A 14,332-nucleotide genomic window follows, 5' to 3' on the forward strand; every position below is an offset into this window, starting at 1 on the left:
GTCGACCAATGACTTGCGTTTCGATGGTGGTATAATTGATAATTTGATTTGGTTCAATGTAAACGCTTCCTTGCTTATTCATTATATTCCGAGGCCGCCCCCCACTGGCAAAATGGTATTTCTTCAACTCGATTACTTTTTCTCCTCCCATATCGAACGACGGTAACTTCTGGTGAGTCAGCACGGCAGGCGCTAGAATCGATGCAGTCGGTGGAAGCGAGATGATAGGAACCGCCTCTGGCAAAACCTTTCTAGAGTGGACATAGTAACTGCACTGTCAGAACCCTGGCCCAACGGAAGAGCTATGAGTAAGGCCAAAGTAAGGCCAAAGTTCATTATCTGCATTTTCTTCAGCATTAGATCTATAAGCAAGCAAGTATTTGGAGCTATCTTTCATCATCTTCTGGGCATTTCAAGTGAGATAATCAAGCATGACCTTCACTGATCCTAGAAACGGGATTCCGTAGTGTAGCATAGAGAGTACCAGTGCCGTTCTGTCAGATCCAACCGATGCCTTGCTATTGACGGTTAAATGATGTTGAGGTCACTGACATGGCGGTGGTTGCAAACCAGGAAGTTTGCATGTCAGCCACAGTCACATGCCAGTTGTAAAAAGTCAGGTGACGTGTTATTAGAAGAATATATCGAGAAACACAAAAATTACTGCGAACAAGTGTACGTGCTATTGATATGATTTCTACTGACTAAGGCAACTTACTGTGATATTTTGACCAGCCAATTGCGCGAGAAATCGTGCAAGAAAGGAGGGGGCCGGACGAAATTAGTGATGAGAGAATTGTACGTCTTCGATAGGGTCGAACTTACTATACTGTCTGTGGACACACCAAATTCCTCCTGAATCTGTAGTAGTATCTGGCTATTAACAATAAGCACAAGTATGAAATCAAGATGGCTTGATTGGCTCGTGTGTATACTGGGTCCCAGAAAGCATGAAAGTTAAAATCAGCTGAGGAAACATGAACGTTCCATGAACATCCTTATACGGGATTCCGGTCAAGATGCGGTGGTCCGTAGACAAGATTTTTACTACGGGATCCCTTTTGTTTTCTCACCTGGCACCTCGGGTCCAACTTCTGCACGGTAGATATTCTCGTCCGACATACAGCTTTTGTCGCCTCCGCGGCTTCGTCTTGGCATCCACGGACGAACATCGGCGTCTGTGAGTCTGCGATCTCCTAAGAGGACTAGGGTATGCATTGGTATGCCGATGGCCCTCGGAAAGGTACACGCCGGGCGAACTTAGAGTACGATTGCGTCCCTCACATATTGCGTGAGCAGAAAGAAAATCGGGGCTTGTGAGACTAGAAAGAAGCCGACAAAGTGCGAATGAAGTCCTAATAGTACAAGTCGAATTGACGGAGGGCGTAATGTACTTACTAATATACATCGTGAGGCAGTCATAGAAAGCATAATAGTTCATCAAGGAACACTGTGTATCAGATTGACACCACCTTCTTTCGTTTCTTCCACGGCAACAGCTTGCATCGCCAAGCTCTTCCGCACTGGATGAGGATCATCAAATATCGCATCCAGCTCCTCCAAACTACGGCCTCGCGTCTCTACGAACGTGAAATAGATCACGGGGATCCCAACGAAATCAATTACGAGGTAGAGGAAGTAAAAGCGCCAGGATGAATTAGAAATGCCAACTGGAGCAGCATACGTGTTGATGAAGTTCACGATACTGTTTCAGAAACGGTCAATATCACGAAAAGCCCAGCAATATTGAGCGCACTTTAACCACAGTCCAGACAAAGCCAAGCCCTTGGCTCGAGAGTTGGTAGATAGCACCTCTGTCGGATACAGTGCTTGGACTAAGTAGCTATCAATATATTACCGCACTAAGCATGCAATACAAAACGCCACTTACAAGGTGTCCAGATGAGTGCAAAGGCAACCAAGAACACATATATGAACGCGATGCCCACCAGCCCTATTGTGGGGTGCCCTTGTTGCGTCGCAGTACATGCAATGATGACCGCAACCGAAGCGGTCATCCAGGCGCTCGACATCATCAGGAGCTTTCGCCTGCCATAACGTTCGATAAAGTTGAGCCCGACAAGTGTTGCTATCATCATGATGGGTGTTTGTAGTGCATTGCATAACAACTGAGAACGCTCAGATGTGATTCCTGCAGTTTGGACCTAGACAAATCAGATCAATATACCGACAATTGTGTTGGAATTTTTTTCGGCTCACCATAAGCGGGAAATAATATGACGTGGGAGGCAAGTCAAGTTGGCCAAAAAAGCCGACGGCTAAAACTATCCAAATGCGATGGCGGGATGCTCGAGAGTTGAATCTGAAGACCAAATCTCAATATGAAAACACGCAACCACGAAGTTTAAATTCGAGACTCACAAGGATCTGAAATCCCACCACTTCTTATCCGATCCTGTAGTCGAGATGGACTGCAACATTTCTTCCATTTCCAATGCGACTATCTTGCTTTCGGGGTTGCCGTTTCCATGATATCTGTATTGCTATTGTGAGCACGTTCTTTCGTACAGGAAACAATAAGGCCCACTTGATTAAAATCTGCCTTGCCTTTTCGTTTTCCCCTTGTGCGATATACCAACGAGGTGACTCAGGAATAAGCCAGACAAGGACAATTACGAGGATAGCTGGTAATCCTTGCAACGCCATAGGTAATCTCCAGTTGATAGTCGAGGCAGTCTTTAAATATGTAAGGCCATATTCAACCCAAGTCGAAATGACTTCATGGCAACATAAATTACACGATGGATAGCAATATAACGAGGGAGCACCTACTTGTTCCAAGGAAAAAACAAGATTGATAGGCCCCAACCATCACACCTCGGTATGCTGGGTGAGCCATTTCTAATCATAAAAATATGAACAACGAAGTCATCCCGTAATGGTAAGTAGTAACTTACCAACAGCCCAACTTTGGGCAGAAGGGCCCAACATCACTGTACCAATACCCAGGACCACTCTTCCCGCGATCAGGTCCCGGCGTTTTTGAGCGCTTGCCTGTACTATCGCGCCTGCTAGAGTGATCGCCGATGCAATAAACATACCCCATCTGCGGCCCCAGCGGTCGGCACAAGGTCCAGCGACAAAACTGCCTATAACATTACCTGGTGAAAAAATATGAGGCGCTGCTATCGTGTTCATACAATAAAACTATGTACCAATGACATAAAGAGCAGCGAGGAAACCGTTCGTCGAGGCTATGTTAGTACCAAACTGTGCCTTGAAGTCTGGCATAGCAGAAACGCCGCCAAAGGTATTTGAGTCGAAGCCATTTTGCGCAGAACACAGATAGGTGACAAAGAGGCAACAAAATAGGCGAAAGGTGTTGAAAGAGCAAAAGCGTGGAGGTTCTAGTAGGAGGACTTCAGCCATAGGCGAATCCTTCTGCGTCTCGACCACCTTCACACGCCTCGCATCTTGCAATACATCATCGTTCAGTTTGCTGAAGTCACCGCTAGGTGTTTCTTCGTGATGGGCGGATATCTTTTCCTGGCTCATATCGACGGGATAGTGCAAGGGTACCATCAAGTGAGACCGAACAAGCTTTCGCTTTATACTCGCCTCCGCTGGGGAAGTTGACTTTTGGAGTGCACTGCAGCGAAGAGGTCTCGTGAGAGGGGATGCGATCATAAACTCACCTAGATCCTCAGCAATGTATGGCATCGCGTGCTACATGCACTACGAGTCCACAGCAGATGCATGACCATAGGCAATTACATTTACCTGGCCGCTCAAATCAGATGACCGCCGAGGTAAGTCCTGGTGATGAAAAAGTACGTTACTTACCATAGGAGTATGCCAAGAACATAACAAGGGCCGGGACTCAAATAACTGTGATTCTCCGAGGTTACCCAATTGGGACTGCAGGTACAAGTTTACAAGTCGAAAATGCGACAGTATCATGAACAGATACTTTTTGCGAGATAACTGCAGATGATGAAAAGAATGAGGTCGATTGGCGCGCGACCATCACTACCACATTGACTGCTCTCACAAAGGTCGTTTTCAGCTTGCATTGTCTGGGGAGGAGGATTCACAGGTTCCGGATAGGTTTTTCTCCTCGAAGAGATATGTTCTTGAAACACCAAGCACTCCAATTATTGATAGTATTTGATATAATATTTCTGTCATTCTATGATAGACATTGGTTTTCATATCACCAAGTTGAATTAATGAAAAGAAGATCGTCGAGAAGATATAACCAGACTCACAGTTGAGTATCTTTTCCTCACAAGATGCAGAAGCGACTCGAAAAAATGACGCCGATCACGTCTATGATTAACGTGGCCAAGAATATCTCCAAGGTCTTGGACAAAAGTAGGACAGAGGGGATGGATACTGACCAGGACGAAAAACTCTTACCAACTGTTCAGTCTAGTGATTGCTTGCATCCGCTGTCGCTTGCGAGCTCTATAATGTAACGACCAGAGATCTGCTATGTTATCGTTGTGCAAAGTACACCGAGGGAGTTGCGATGCTGGTTTATATAGAGAGAAAATAGATTATCCGTAGGTGATGGTCTGTCGTGGGTGAATTATGTCTGCTAGGTGAGCGCTATATTCAGATAAATGATGAATAAACGAACCTGGCTTGACTCGTATCTGGAAAGCCATGACGCCCGAGTTACTAATCCATGACATCCCCGTTTATGCATAGCGATATAATGCACTGTCCACGGAATCACGTCAAATAGTGCTGTAGTTTCACTACACTCAATCCGACAGATGTGTCCACAACTAAATGAAATGGTGAAGGTCAGAGCATGACAGTAGACCGCGAAACACGATCCTTGCTTAACGGATTCGGGAGTAGAGGTTAGGCCCAAGATATATGTCATTGACTGAGAAATGGATTGATACATTACATATTACCGTAACTCTGACCGGAGACTACTAGTCTGTCCTAAAAGCGATGATAGACCAGACTTCAGCTTGTGCTTGGAGTCCAAGGTTAAATCACTCTAGTTAGGTTGCGTGCGATGCAGTGGATGTAGCCATTCACGACATCCACATCGCTGGCTATTTTGCAGGTCAATGGTCATGGTTAGTGGTCAAGAGTCAATACCATAGTAGTCCACTTTTTACTCCGACAGCATGGGAGAAAAATACTAGTAGCATCGCCACAGTTTCAAACCACTAGATCCGTTGGTCACCGTGGTATCATCACTGTTGATGGACTATAGTACCATTCAACGTTCTTCTAAAACAGATGCTGATATCACACAAGACCATCAACTTTCAAGTCTATGTATGTTCAACCTTGTAAGCTCCAGCTCTGAATCTCCTTGGGATTCGTGGCTTACACGTATAAATTCATTAACAATATGCATGTCATCGCCAAAAGGTGCATATACTCAGGTCAGTCCATGTCCAAATTGTAACTACATTGCACCTTGACACTGAACATGGAAGCCGATGGCGATGTCAAGCTATAACCAACGACATGATGTCTTGCATGGGAAGTTTCCGGTGTTGTCACGGCCCCATACGTTCCTGAGCATCGCAAGACTAGGCATGTGTAGATGCGGCCCATCCATCGATGATCTTTCCGAGCCACTCATGAAACGTTTTCAAAATAACTTTTCTGTACAGCCGATTATGCACTTGAGCGTCTATCATACCAGTTCATTACGCTTCTGTTGGCCGCACGTTAAAATGTGCCCTCCTCCTGAAAGGTTACGTGCATGTACTCGAACGCCCTGGGACACCTTCCACTATGTTCGGACGATCCTCCAGCTGTAGTCTCTTCTTTCTGGCTCTGGGTAGCAGACTATCTTATGCTCTGCAACCCCCATATGCCATTCCCAATTTCGTATCACTGTCTGACGATTGGCCTGCTACTTCACAGTGGGACATACTCAACGCTACATTGAATGGACGTTTGTCAGCGCTCAGGCCATGGGCTGCTGTTTGTTATACTTCCGACCTCCTTTACAATGTTGAGGAGTGTCAGGCTGTACTTTCGGGCTACGACAACGATATCACTGTGAGCTCGTTCACCGTTGTGGATTTATTTATCACGAGTATAACATGCGCCTAATCTCTAGCGAGAAGGAATAGCTTCTGCTCTTCTTTGGCCAAACTTCGAAGCTTGTGGTTTTGGCAATGGTTGCCCACTCAATTACAGCAATCCACAAATCATCAATGGGAGCACGTGTCACCAGGGCTCTACGCCACCTTACAGTGCCGAAATAATGAGTGCGCAAGATGCTAGTGAGGTCGTGAAGTGGGCTGTCCAGAATAAAGTTAAATTGACAGTCAAAAACACAGGTATGGGATTGATTGAGTATGAATACTTAGTCCTTTTCCAAAATTTCAATTCGTAGGACACGATTATCTCGGCAGATCGGCAGCACCATCCACACTGCAGGTGCATACTCATTCGATGGATACTCTCATATACAATCAGAGTTTCGTTCCTCAAGGATCTTCGGCAAGTCCAGTCCCTGCTTTAACCATGGGTGCTGGAGCACAAATATACAACAGTAAGTTCATATTACAGGTATTGACAGGCGTAACTCATATGTACGTTTTGTTACCAGTTTACGCATTTGCTGAAGCTAACAACTTTTCTGCTGTCCTCGGAGCTTGTTTAACTGTTGGTGCAGGTACGTATGGCTGCGTTTGTCGTATTGTCCAAAATAATAAGTTTATCCCGCATAGGTGGAGGATATGTCCAGGGAGGTGGTCATGGCTTGTAAGTGCACGGCACGACGTCAAGGGATGTTTCCTTCTTACGCAAAATATGATTGTCAGGCTTGCACCTGTTTATGGGCTTGCGGTAAGCTCTCCCTGTGCTTAGTGCCTGGAGTTCCTAACCTATCTCACTCGTAGGCTGATAACGTCCTTGAAATCGAAGTACCCAATATTTCTCCTTTATCAGTAGCTCAAGTCAACTAAACCAACTTCTTTTACAGATTGTTACTGCAGACAGCACCATTAGGATCGTTAACGCAAACCAAGACCCCGAATTGTTCTGGGCCGTTCGTGGTGGCGGCGCTGGTAGTTGGGGAATTGTTAGTATGTCATATCTTCTTCTTAACTTCCGTTGCGTCAGGTTCGAATTCAGATTCGCTTCTATAGTCTCGGTCACGATCCAAGTGTATCCTGCCACAGCAGTCGCCGCATCTATCCTCACCATTGCACCGAACATCTCGCAAAACCTAACCTCCCAGGGTATTGATATGATTTCTCTATTGGGGAAGTATCAAAATCAACTAGTCAACAATGGTGTTGTGGCCAGCCTGATTTTATCTGAAAGTCAATACCTGCTAGTGAGTTTATATTCCGATTGCTTGTTTTGCTGTTCTAAACTTTCCCATCTAGTCGTTTTATTGGCCTACAGCTGCAGCCCCTCTATCTATTTTGTTCCCCTTTTTCGAAGATGTCATTTCACGGAATTCATCTTATACCGTAGTCTCGAATACGACGTCTGCTGCCATGTTTTCCTCTGTCACCGAAGCCGAGACGCAAAGCATCGGCCCCTTCTACGACGAATTAAATTTTTACGGTGCGAACGTCCGGATGTCCTCCCGTCTGGTTCCTCAGACGATGTTGACTACTTCCGAGAACATCGAAAACATTGCTCAAGCGATATGGCAAGGAATGGAAATTCTAAATCAGCCCTTTGGCTCGTCGCCTCCCGGTGTCCTTGGTAGTACTACACCAGTCATGATAGTGGGAGATATGCCTGCTGCAACACGTACTCGCGCGAATGAAACAGGGGCAAATCCAGGGCTTTACGAAGCCTCGTGGCATATTATCTATGCAGCGTAAGGTTGTTTTAAGCGGCCGTTTGTATAGATGTTCTAACTTTTTTGATGCTAGGCCCTGGACTGTAGGCGCAAGTCAAGAAACAAACAACGCAATCATCAACGCCATTCACACGGCAACCGGCCCTCTTACTGCACTGGGCATCGATACCAGCTATCAGAATGAAGGAGACGTCTTGGAAGTCGAGTGGCAGCAAGGTACGGTGTCAATAGCTGCCAAGGAATGTAAATAACCACGCGCCTCGTCTTAGCTTTCTTTGGAGATAAGTATCCGGCACTCTCTTCCATCAAACAGAAATACGACCCCGAAAACTGTGAGTCACTCGCACTGCCTTCCGTTACTATGGCTGAAAAGAGGTGACTGGTACAGATTTTAGTAGCTGGAAGGTCAGTTGTCCACATCTCTCGCTTCGCTAACCATACTGAGAATGCGATTCACAGGGGGTTGCCTTTGTATCGAATTTGACAGCGTATCAGTGCTTGAGCCAGTCATAGAATTTTATTTTGGGAAAATTTTACATAAGTGTTTGCGGATCTACTCGTTAAGTAGAAATACAGCGGGGAACTGGTTTTTCACTTATTATTATGTGTATGGTAACAATATGTATCTGTCAATGACTAACGAGCTTGAGGTCTACTCTCAACCTGGAGTGTTTTGTTTCGCATAATGGATGTGGCATCAGTGCTTCTTGGTCCTATTCAGGCAGGTAGTAATCGATTTATTTGTTTTGTTCTTATGCACTTGCAGCTACCTTACCTCATGAATTCATGAATTCATCATACGAAGATCGTAAGAACACCGGAAAAACATATTACTCAGCCTCATTTCTTATAACCCAATTTATGACAGAGGGGTCTATTCAAGGCACTGTCCAGGACAGTATGTTTCAAGTTGCAAGATTCCGAATCGACAAACTTTTAAAAATACCGTCAGGCCCGGACGCTATATGCCCAATTGTAAGGAACGAATGCATAGTGTCAAATTGCGTAGGCACGGTACCCACAAAGTGCTCAAAACTATAGTATGTAAACCAGACAAATATCCACGACTCTACTACTGATCAACCTCCATGCTCATGGTACTCGTGCCATCCACCTCTTCCTCCACGGAGACATCACCATGGGACGTTGTTAAACGACCATTACTATCCGGACTATTACCAGGCGAAACGTTTCGCGAGCCAACAGATCGTCTTGGCGCTTTCAACCTGCTCGGGTCTTGTGGTGGGGATTGTCCAACAGGGGAAGACGTCGGCGATGGTGTACGTGACAAACCTTCCCGTTTTGAGCGGGCAGAGGCGTTGAAGTGGCCACACTTGGGGCAGACGTATTCTATTCAAAACGTCGCATGAATTAGTTGTCAATCAGTACAAGCTGCTCTCTTACGAGTGTCTTGCCACAAGCTTTCCTTAACGAGACCATTGTGGTGGAAACACTTTTCACAAATCAGTGCGTAACGGGATGCAGCAAACGTTGCTGATTGTTCGTCGTCTCCCAAAATAGCGTCCGCAAGTTTATCGTACCACTGTTTCCGCGGGGTGAACACGGGCTGAGGGCTTGCTGAGCACATTATTAGACCTGGAACACGTTTCGATATACCAGAGGCACTCACGGGACAACTGGCTCTGCAACAAAGGATTTGGTGATTGCGTTGGTGCGTTCGGAAGCGGTTGTTTCGGAAGAGTTTGAGGTGTTGTCGATATGGGCGTAGACGGAGGCTGGGGGCCATTGCGACGGCGCATAGGGGATGCAGCATCATCGTATTTCTCGATTAAATTGCGAGTAGAATAGTAGTTCGTCTTCTTCTTTATTTCCTCGATCTTGACACGCTGCTTCTGGAGAGCATTTTTCAGTGTCTTCTCTGTACCTACTTTTTAGCTCATCAAAAAAGGCAACAAAGAGCGCACCCACCTTCAGCGTTTCCCTTCTGATTATACCACAACTGGACAATCCGCCGAGTAAATAGTATACTGAGTGTACGTTAGGAGAGAATAGTGAATGGCACTAATGATGAGACGCACATTATGGGGCCCAAGATCACTGGTATGCCTTTCAGGGCCTTCTCCTGAGGTCCACTTGGAGCAGACAGAACTCCCATATACCAGAGGCTTACATACAACGCCCATATAGCCAGCGTGTATAGTGTCACTAGTAAAGTAGAACGACGTTCTCGAAGACGGATCTCGGAAAGGCGCGTCTGTCGTTTTTGGATGTCTAGGGCGAGTGACGATAGCACCTGCTCGTAGTCTTCTGGATCATTCTAGCCAAGCGGGTGTACGTTAACTTTCTAATCCCAACTGCAATCACTCCACGACAAACCTTTCCGAGCCAGCGAGTGAAGAGAGACATAAGGAAAGTAAAAGAGATGAACAAAGAACAATTGGCGATCGCGAACTTTGAAAACCGAAGCAGTACAGCAAAGACTGCGAGGCGGGTCATAACCACAGCCACCACCCACGTGACTTCCACATTAAACTTGCCGAAATTTTTGTTTCTCTTCGACTTTGACTAAACTTAGAATGTGTTCAGCTGGTTCTAAACCAAAACAACTGAAGACTAAACCTTGGATCTTCCACGAAAACATTCACAACTCAAAAGTGATCTCCACGAAATGCATCATATTATTTTTGCAAGACAATTATAACAGTAACTTAGAGTGACTACTTCATCGCCCATATATCCAACTCTAGAACTTCAATCTACAAGCTAAGAGGAGAACATCCCAGGTTGATTGCACCGTTCTTAACAGGTCCGATAAGTTGTCAGATACCAAGAGTATTGCAGGAAATAGAATAGAAAGCTTACGAAGCTATTCTTGGTGCAGCAGACAGGCTCCTGCTTGCAGGAGGAGCCAGCGCCAACGCCCACAACAGAAAGAGGCGAGCAGCCGAAGCCAACTTGGCCGGTAACACCATCCACAGCGATGCCCAACTCTTCAAGAATATTCGACGCGTGCGCGTCCGTAGCCTGTAGTACCCCAACACCAAATCAGAATTGTACAAGCAAACATCAGCACGACGTTCTCACATTCTGGACGCTGTTGCAGCAGTAAGCTGATCCAGTTTCACACTGGTTAGTCGCAGCGAGGGCCAACAAAGGAAGGGTGGCGAGAACAACAGTAGAGATACGAGCGAACATCTTGAATGTGTAGTTAGAGAGTGGACTGGTTATTTAAATGGGTAGTGAAAGACATGGGCGAGCTCGAGTGTACCTTTATATGATTCCGGGTTTGACTATGTTTGCTCGATGTTGGGCTAGCGAGCAGCGGTGACTAGAAGCATCGGAAAGAAGACCCGTTGAAAATTGTCATGTCTTTACGTCCTGCTTGATCCAGACGGTCTTAGCTCCAATAAGGTGTCAACACACTTCCATCTCTCATTTTTTATCATCGAGTCTGCTGTTGGATATAACCTACCACCATCAACGTCGTAAAATGGCTTTCGACGGAGTGAGCACAGTTTGCTTACTCTAGGTGCAATTGCGGACCTATGTGATCCCCAAATTCCTCTGTTGAAAGTTTCTCCTCATGCCTTTCGGTGGAAAGGACCTTCGCATGTTCAAATCTGTTATGCGAACATGCACTCAACGAGTCGCAGTTGCATGGCGGCACTGCCAGTACAGTATTACAATTGCGTGCAAGCTTCAAGTCACCGTGACGGTTGCTTCACCGTGTTCACCGCCATCCAGCATCTCCCAAAGTAGCATGCATTTGGTAATCAGGATGTTTTCAAACTCCGATCGCACTCCCAATCTTTTTGGCGCCACTGGCATCGATCAGCCTGCATTTTTCTTACATCCGTCCCTCATCTTCAAAAATGCCGCCCTCAGCCTCAAAGCAAAAAAGATTGGCAGAAAAGGCTGCAAAACAGGCTTCAAAGCAAAACGGTTCTACCGTCTCACCTTCAACGTCCACACCGGCCGGTTCAGTGAGCGGAAGTTATGCCAATACACCTTTGACCAGCGTTTCTGCTGCAAACAGTACAGATGACTTGACTTCCATGGCCAAGTTGCAGATCGCAACCGACAGGTACGTTAGAATTATCTGTGGTCTCCAATACAGATCTTATCGCATTGTTCGTAACCAGGAGCGCTGCTGGTGTGCTCGTATCCGATGTCAAAGGTCGAGATGTCAAGATAGACTCATTCACGCTCTCTTTCCACGGTCGCCTACTTATTGAAGGTGCAGAAATCGCACTGAACTATGGTCAACGATATGGTCTTCTGGGAGAGAACGGATCCGGCAAGGTGCGAATCTAATCTAATCGTTTATCGCATTTTATTCAGCGATTTATTTATTGAAGTCAACATTCCTTCAATCCATTGCTGAACGGGATATCGAAATCCCCGATCACATAGATATTTACCTTGTGCGAGGAGAGGCTGAGCCATCAGATGTCAATGCTGTAGACTTCATAGTCAAATCTGCAAGAGAAAAGGTCGCAAAGCTCGAGGCCCGAATTGAGGATCTGTCCATTGCAGACGATGTTGACGAAGCTGCTCTGGATGCATGTTACGAGGAGTTGGAGGAGATGGATCCCAGTACGTTTGAGACCAAAGCAGGCAGTATCCTGCACGGACTTGGCTTTTCCCAGACGATGATGCAGAAACCAACGAAAGACATGAGTGGTGGTTGGCGTATGAGAGTGGCTCTGGCTCGAGCACTTTTCGTTAAACCTCATATCCTCTTACTCGACGAACCCACCAATCACTTAGATCTTGGTGCCGTTGTGTGGTTGGAAGCCTATCTTTCCACTTATAATCATATCCTCGTCATCACCTCTCATTCTCAAGATTTCATGGACTCCGTTTGCACGAATATCATGGACCTTACAGCGAAGAAAAAGCTGCTCTATTACACGGGTAACTATACCACCTATGTCCGGACGAAGCAAGAGAACGAGGTCAACCAGATGAAGGCTTACAACAAACAACAAGAAGAAATCTTGCATATCAAAAAGTACGTTTGGATATATCCGTGTATGCATTAGCTGATGACTTGGAATATAGATTCATTGCATCTGCCGGTACATACGCTAATCTTGTGAGACAAGCCAAATCCAAACAGAAGATCATCGATAAGATGGAGGCTGCTGGTCTTATAGAAAAGATTGAGGTTCCCAGACCTTTGAGATTCCACTTCGAGGATATCCGTAAACTTCCACCCCCGATTATTGCGTTTACTGAGGTCGCGTTCGCCTACTCGGGCAAGAAAGAAGACTTTTTATATGAAAACCTGTCCTTCGGTATCGAGTTCGTGATCGTTTGCTTGTAATATCTCAGGGAGCTAATCAGTTGGCGCTTCTTCAGCATGGATTCACGGATAGCCATCCTCGGCGCCAATGGTGCCGGAAAATCAACGTTACTCCATCTCATCACTGATGTTCTCCAACCAAGTCGAGGTACCGTCTCGAAACACGCCGCCCTCAAACTCGCCAAATATTCGCAGCATTCAGCCGATCAACTACCTTATGATAAGTCGCCGATTGAGTATTTCCAAAACATATTCAGAGAGAAATATCCCGAGAAGGATGCTATGGTATGTTATCTATGTTGGTGGAGTTGATCATAACTGATGGTTATATTCAAGGCATGGCGACAACAACTTGGTCGTTTTGGTCTTTCAGGTCCCCATCAGACATCACCCATTCGTCAGTTATCTGATGGTTTGCGGAATCGGTAAGTTTTAAAAGTTTCGTATTGAATTATCTTCGGGCTTACCCGACTTTTGGTTGATAGTGTGGTGTTCGCGCAACTTGCCATGGAACACCCACATATTCTCCTGCTCGGTATGTCGTGTTTTTCTAGGGCCTGTGAAAATATAACGCTCAAAACTTTATAGATGAGCCTACAAATCATTTAGACATGGCTTCGATTGACGCTCTCGCACTTGCCATCAAAGATTTCGAAGGTGGCGTTGTCATTGTTTCCCACGACTTCCGTACGTATTCAATCATACATTACACTTCTCCGCGCTTCCGTGGCTCAATTTGTATTGCAAGGTCTTATCTCGCAAGTAGCGGAAGAGCTGTGGGAGGTTAAGGATAAAACTATTAAAAATTTGACGAAAGAAGACATCACTATCGTAGACTACAAGAAGAACCTGATCAAACAGAGTAAGCACCTCTCGTAGTGCGGCTTATCTGCTATTTGCTCACAGTCGTTCCTTTCCAGGTCAAGCAAGCCTCGAGAAAGCGAAACTGATCAGCAAGAATGCGACCAAAGGCAAAACTTAGAAGATGTATCATTCGATCTGTGCAGTATACTGCTGTTGTATAGATTTCACCCCCCTGTGCCACTACATATCACCTGTAGCCCAAACATTCTCTATACTGCTAGGATTTCCACACTTGTTGTAAGTCATGCCTCGGATTTGTTCGTATTAGTATGTCGAGTCTAGCGTCGTACGATATTAATACAGTTATGAAGCAGCTATGCACTAGCTAATCTGGTGATGCACGAGGTTTAAGATTCAATTAAAGTAGGTGTTCGTGATCACCGCTGCAATGTGCTGGGCACTCCCGACTGCAACACGCAAACGGACGA

General features: G+C 45.8%; 5 protein-coding genes across 5 annotated transcripts; 2 read left to right on the forward strand and 3 right to left on the reverse strand.

Annotated features, from left to right (window-relative positions):
* Nucleotides 1-1,330: 1,330 nt before the first annotated feature.
* On the reverse strand, nucleotides 1,331-3,390 carry SERLADRAFT_447278 (uncharacterized protein; the record flags this gene model as incomplete). Its single annotated transcript, XM_007316095.1, has 9 exons — nucleotides 1,331-1,705; nucleotides 1,757-1,835; nucleotides 1,892-2,165; nucleotides 2,221-2,323; nucleotides 2,383-2,496; nucleotides 2,549-2,738; nucleotides 2,794-2,862; nucleotides 2,919-3,122; nucleotides 3,228-3,390. The coding sequence occupies 9 exons, from the start codon at nucleotides 3,388-3,390 to the stop codon at nucleotides 1,441-1,443; spliced, it is 1,461 nt and encodes a 486-aa protein (XP_007316157.1).
* Nucleotides 3,391-5,502: 2,112 nt separating this feature from the next.
* Nucleotides 5,503-8,429, forward strand: SERLADRAFT_414222 (uncharacterized protein; the record flags this gene model as incomplete). Its single annotated transcript, XM_007316096.1, has 14 exons — nucleotides 5,503-6,003; nucleotides 6,065-6,287; nucleotides 6,344-6,502; nucleotides 6,560-6,625; nucleotides 6,681-6,714; nucleotides 6,774-6,798; nucleotides 6,852-6,875; nucleotides 6,935-7,037; nucleotides 7,101-7,291; nucleotides 7,344-7,789; nucleotides 7,845-7,987; nucleotides 8,041-8,103; nucleotides 8,160-8,176; nucleotides 8,231-8,429. 14 exons carry the CDS (start codon nucleotides 5,734-5,736, stop codon nucleotides 8,282-8,284), a joined length of 1,818 nt encoding a protein of 605 aa, XP_007316158.1.
* A 309-nt stretch (nucleotides 8,430-8,738) lies between these two features.
* SERLADRAFT_462522 (uncharacterized protein) lies at nucleotides 8,739-10,202 on the reverse strand (the record flags this gene model as incomplete). Its single annotated transcript, XM_007316097.1, has 6 exons — nucleotides 8,739-9,121; nucleotides 9,176-9,349; nucleotides 9,402-9,650; nucleotides 9,701-9,759; nucleotides 9,811-10,049; nucleotides 10,109-10,202. 6 exons carry the CDS (start codon nucleotides 10,136-10,138, stop codon nucleotides 8,844-8,846), a joined length of 1,029 nt encoding a protein of 342 aa, XP_007316159.1.
* Nucleotides 10,203-10,390: 188 nt separating this feature from the next.
* shl11 (hydrophobin) lies at nucleotides 10,391-11,459 on the reverse strand (the record flags this gene model as incomplete). The annotated part of the gene is made up of 4 exons (XM_007316098.1): nucleotides 10,391-10,530; nucleotides 10,595-10,756; nucleotides 10,817-11,200; nucleotides 11,257-11,459. The coding sequence occupies 3 exons, from the start codon at nucleotides 10,925-10,927 to the stop codon at nucleotides 10,489-10,491; spliced, it is 315 nt and encodes a 104-aa protein (XP_007316160.1).
* Nucleotides 11,460-11,604: 145 nt separating this feature from the next.
* SERLADRAFT_447282 (uncharacterized protein) lies at nucleotides 11,605-14,283 on the forward strand (the record flags this gene model as incomplete). The annotated part of the gene is made up of 10 exons (XM_007316099.1): nucleotides 11,605-11,816; nucleotides 11,875-12,034; nucleotides 12,091-12,746; nucleotides 12,797-13,039; nucleotides 13,097-13,325; nucleotides 13,377-13,465; nucleotides 13,526-13,575; nucleotides 13,629-13,727; nucleotides 13,789-13,902; nucleotides 13,961-14,283. 10 exons carry the CDS (start codon nucleotides 11,605-11,607, stop codon nucleotides 14,020-14,022), a joined length of 1,914 nt encoding a protein of 637 aa, XP_007316161.1.
* Nucleotides 14,284-14,332: the final 49 nt, after the last annotated feature.

This window comes from Serpula lacrymans (genome assembly GCF_000218685.1).
Source record: "Serpula lacrymans var. lacrymans S7.9 unplaced genomic scaffold SERLAscaffold_4, whole genome shotgun sequence".
NCBI lineage: Eukaryota > Fungi > Basidiomycota > Agaricomycetes > Boletales > Serpulaceae > Serpula > Serpula lacrymans.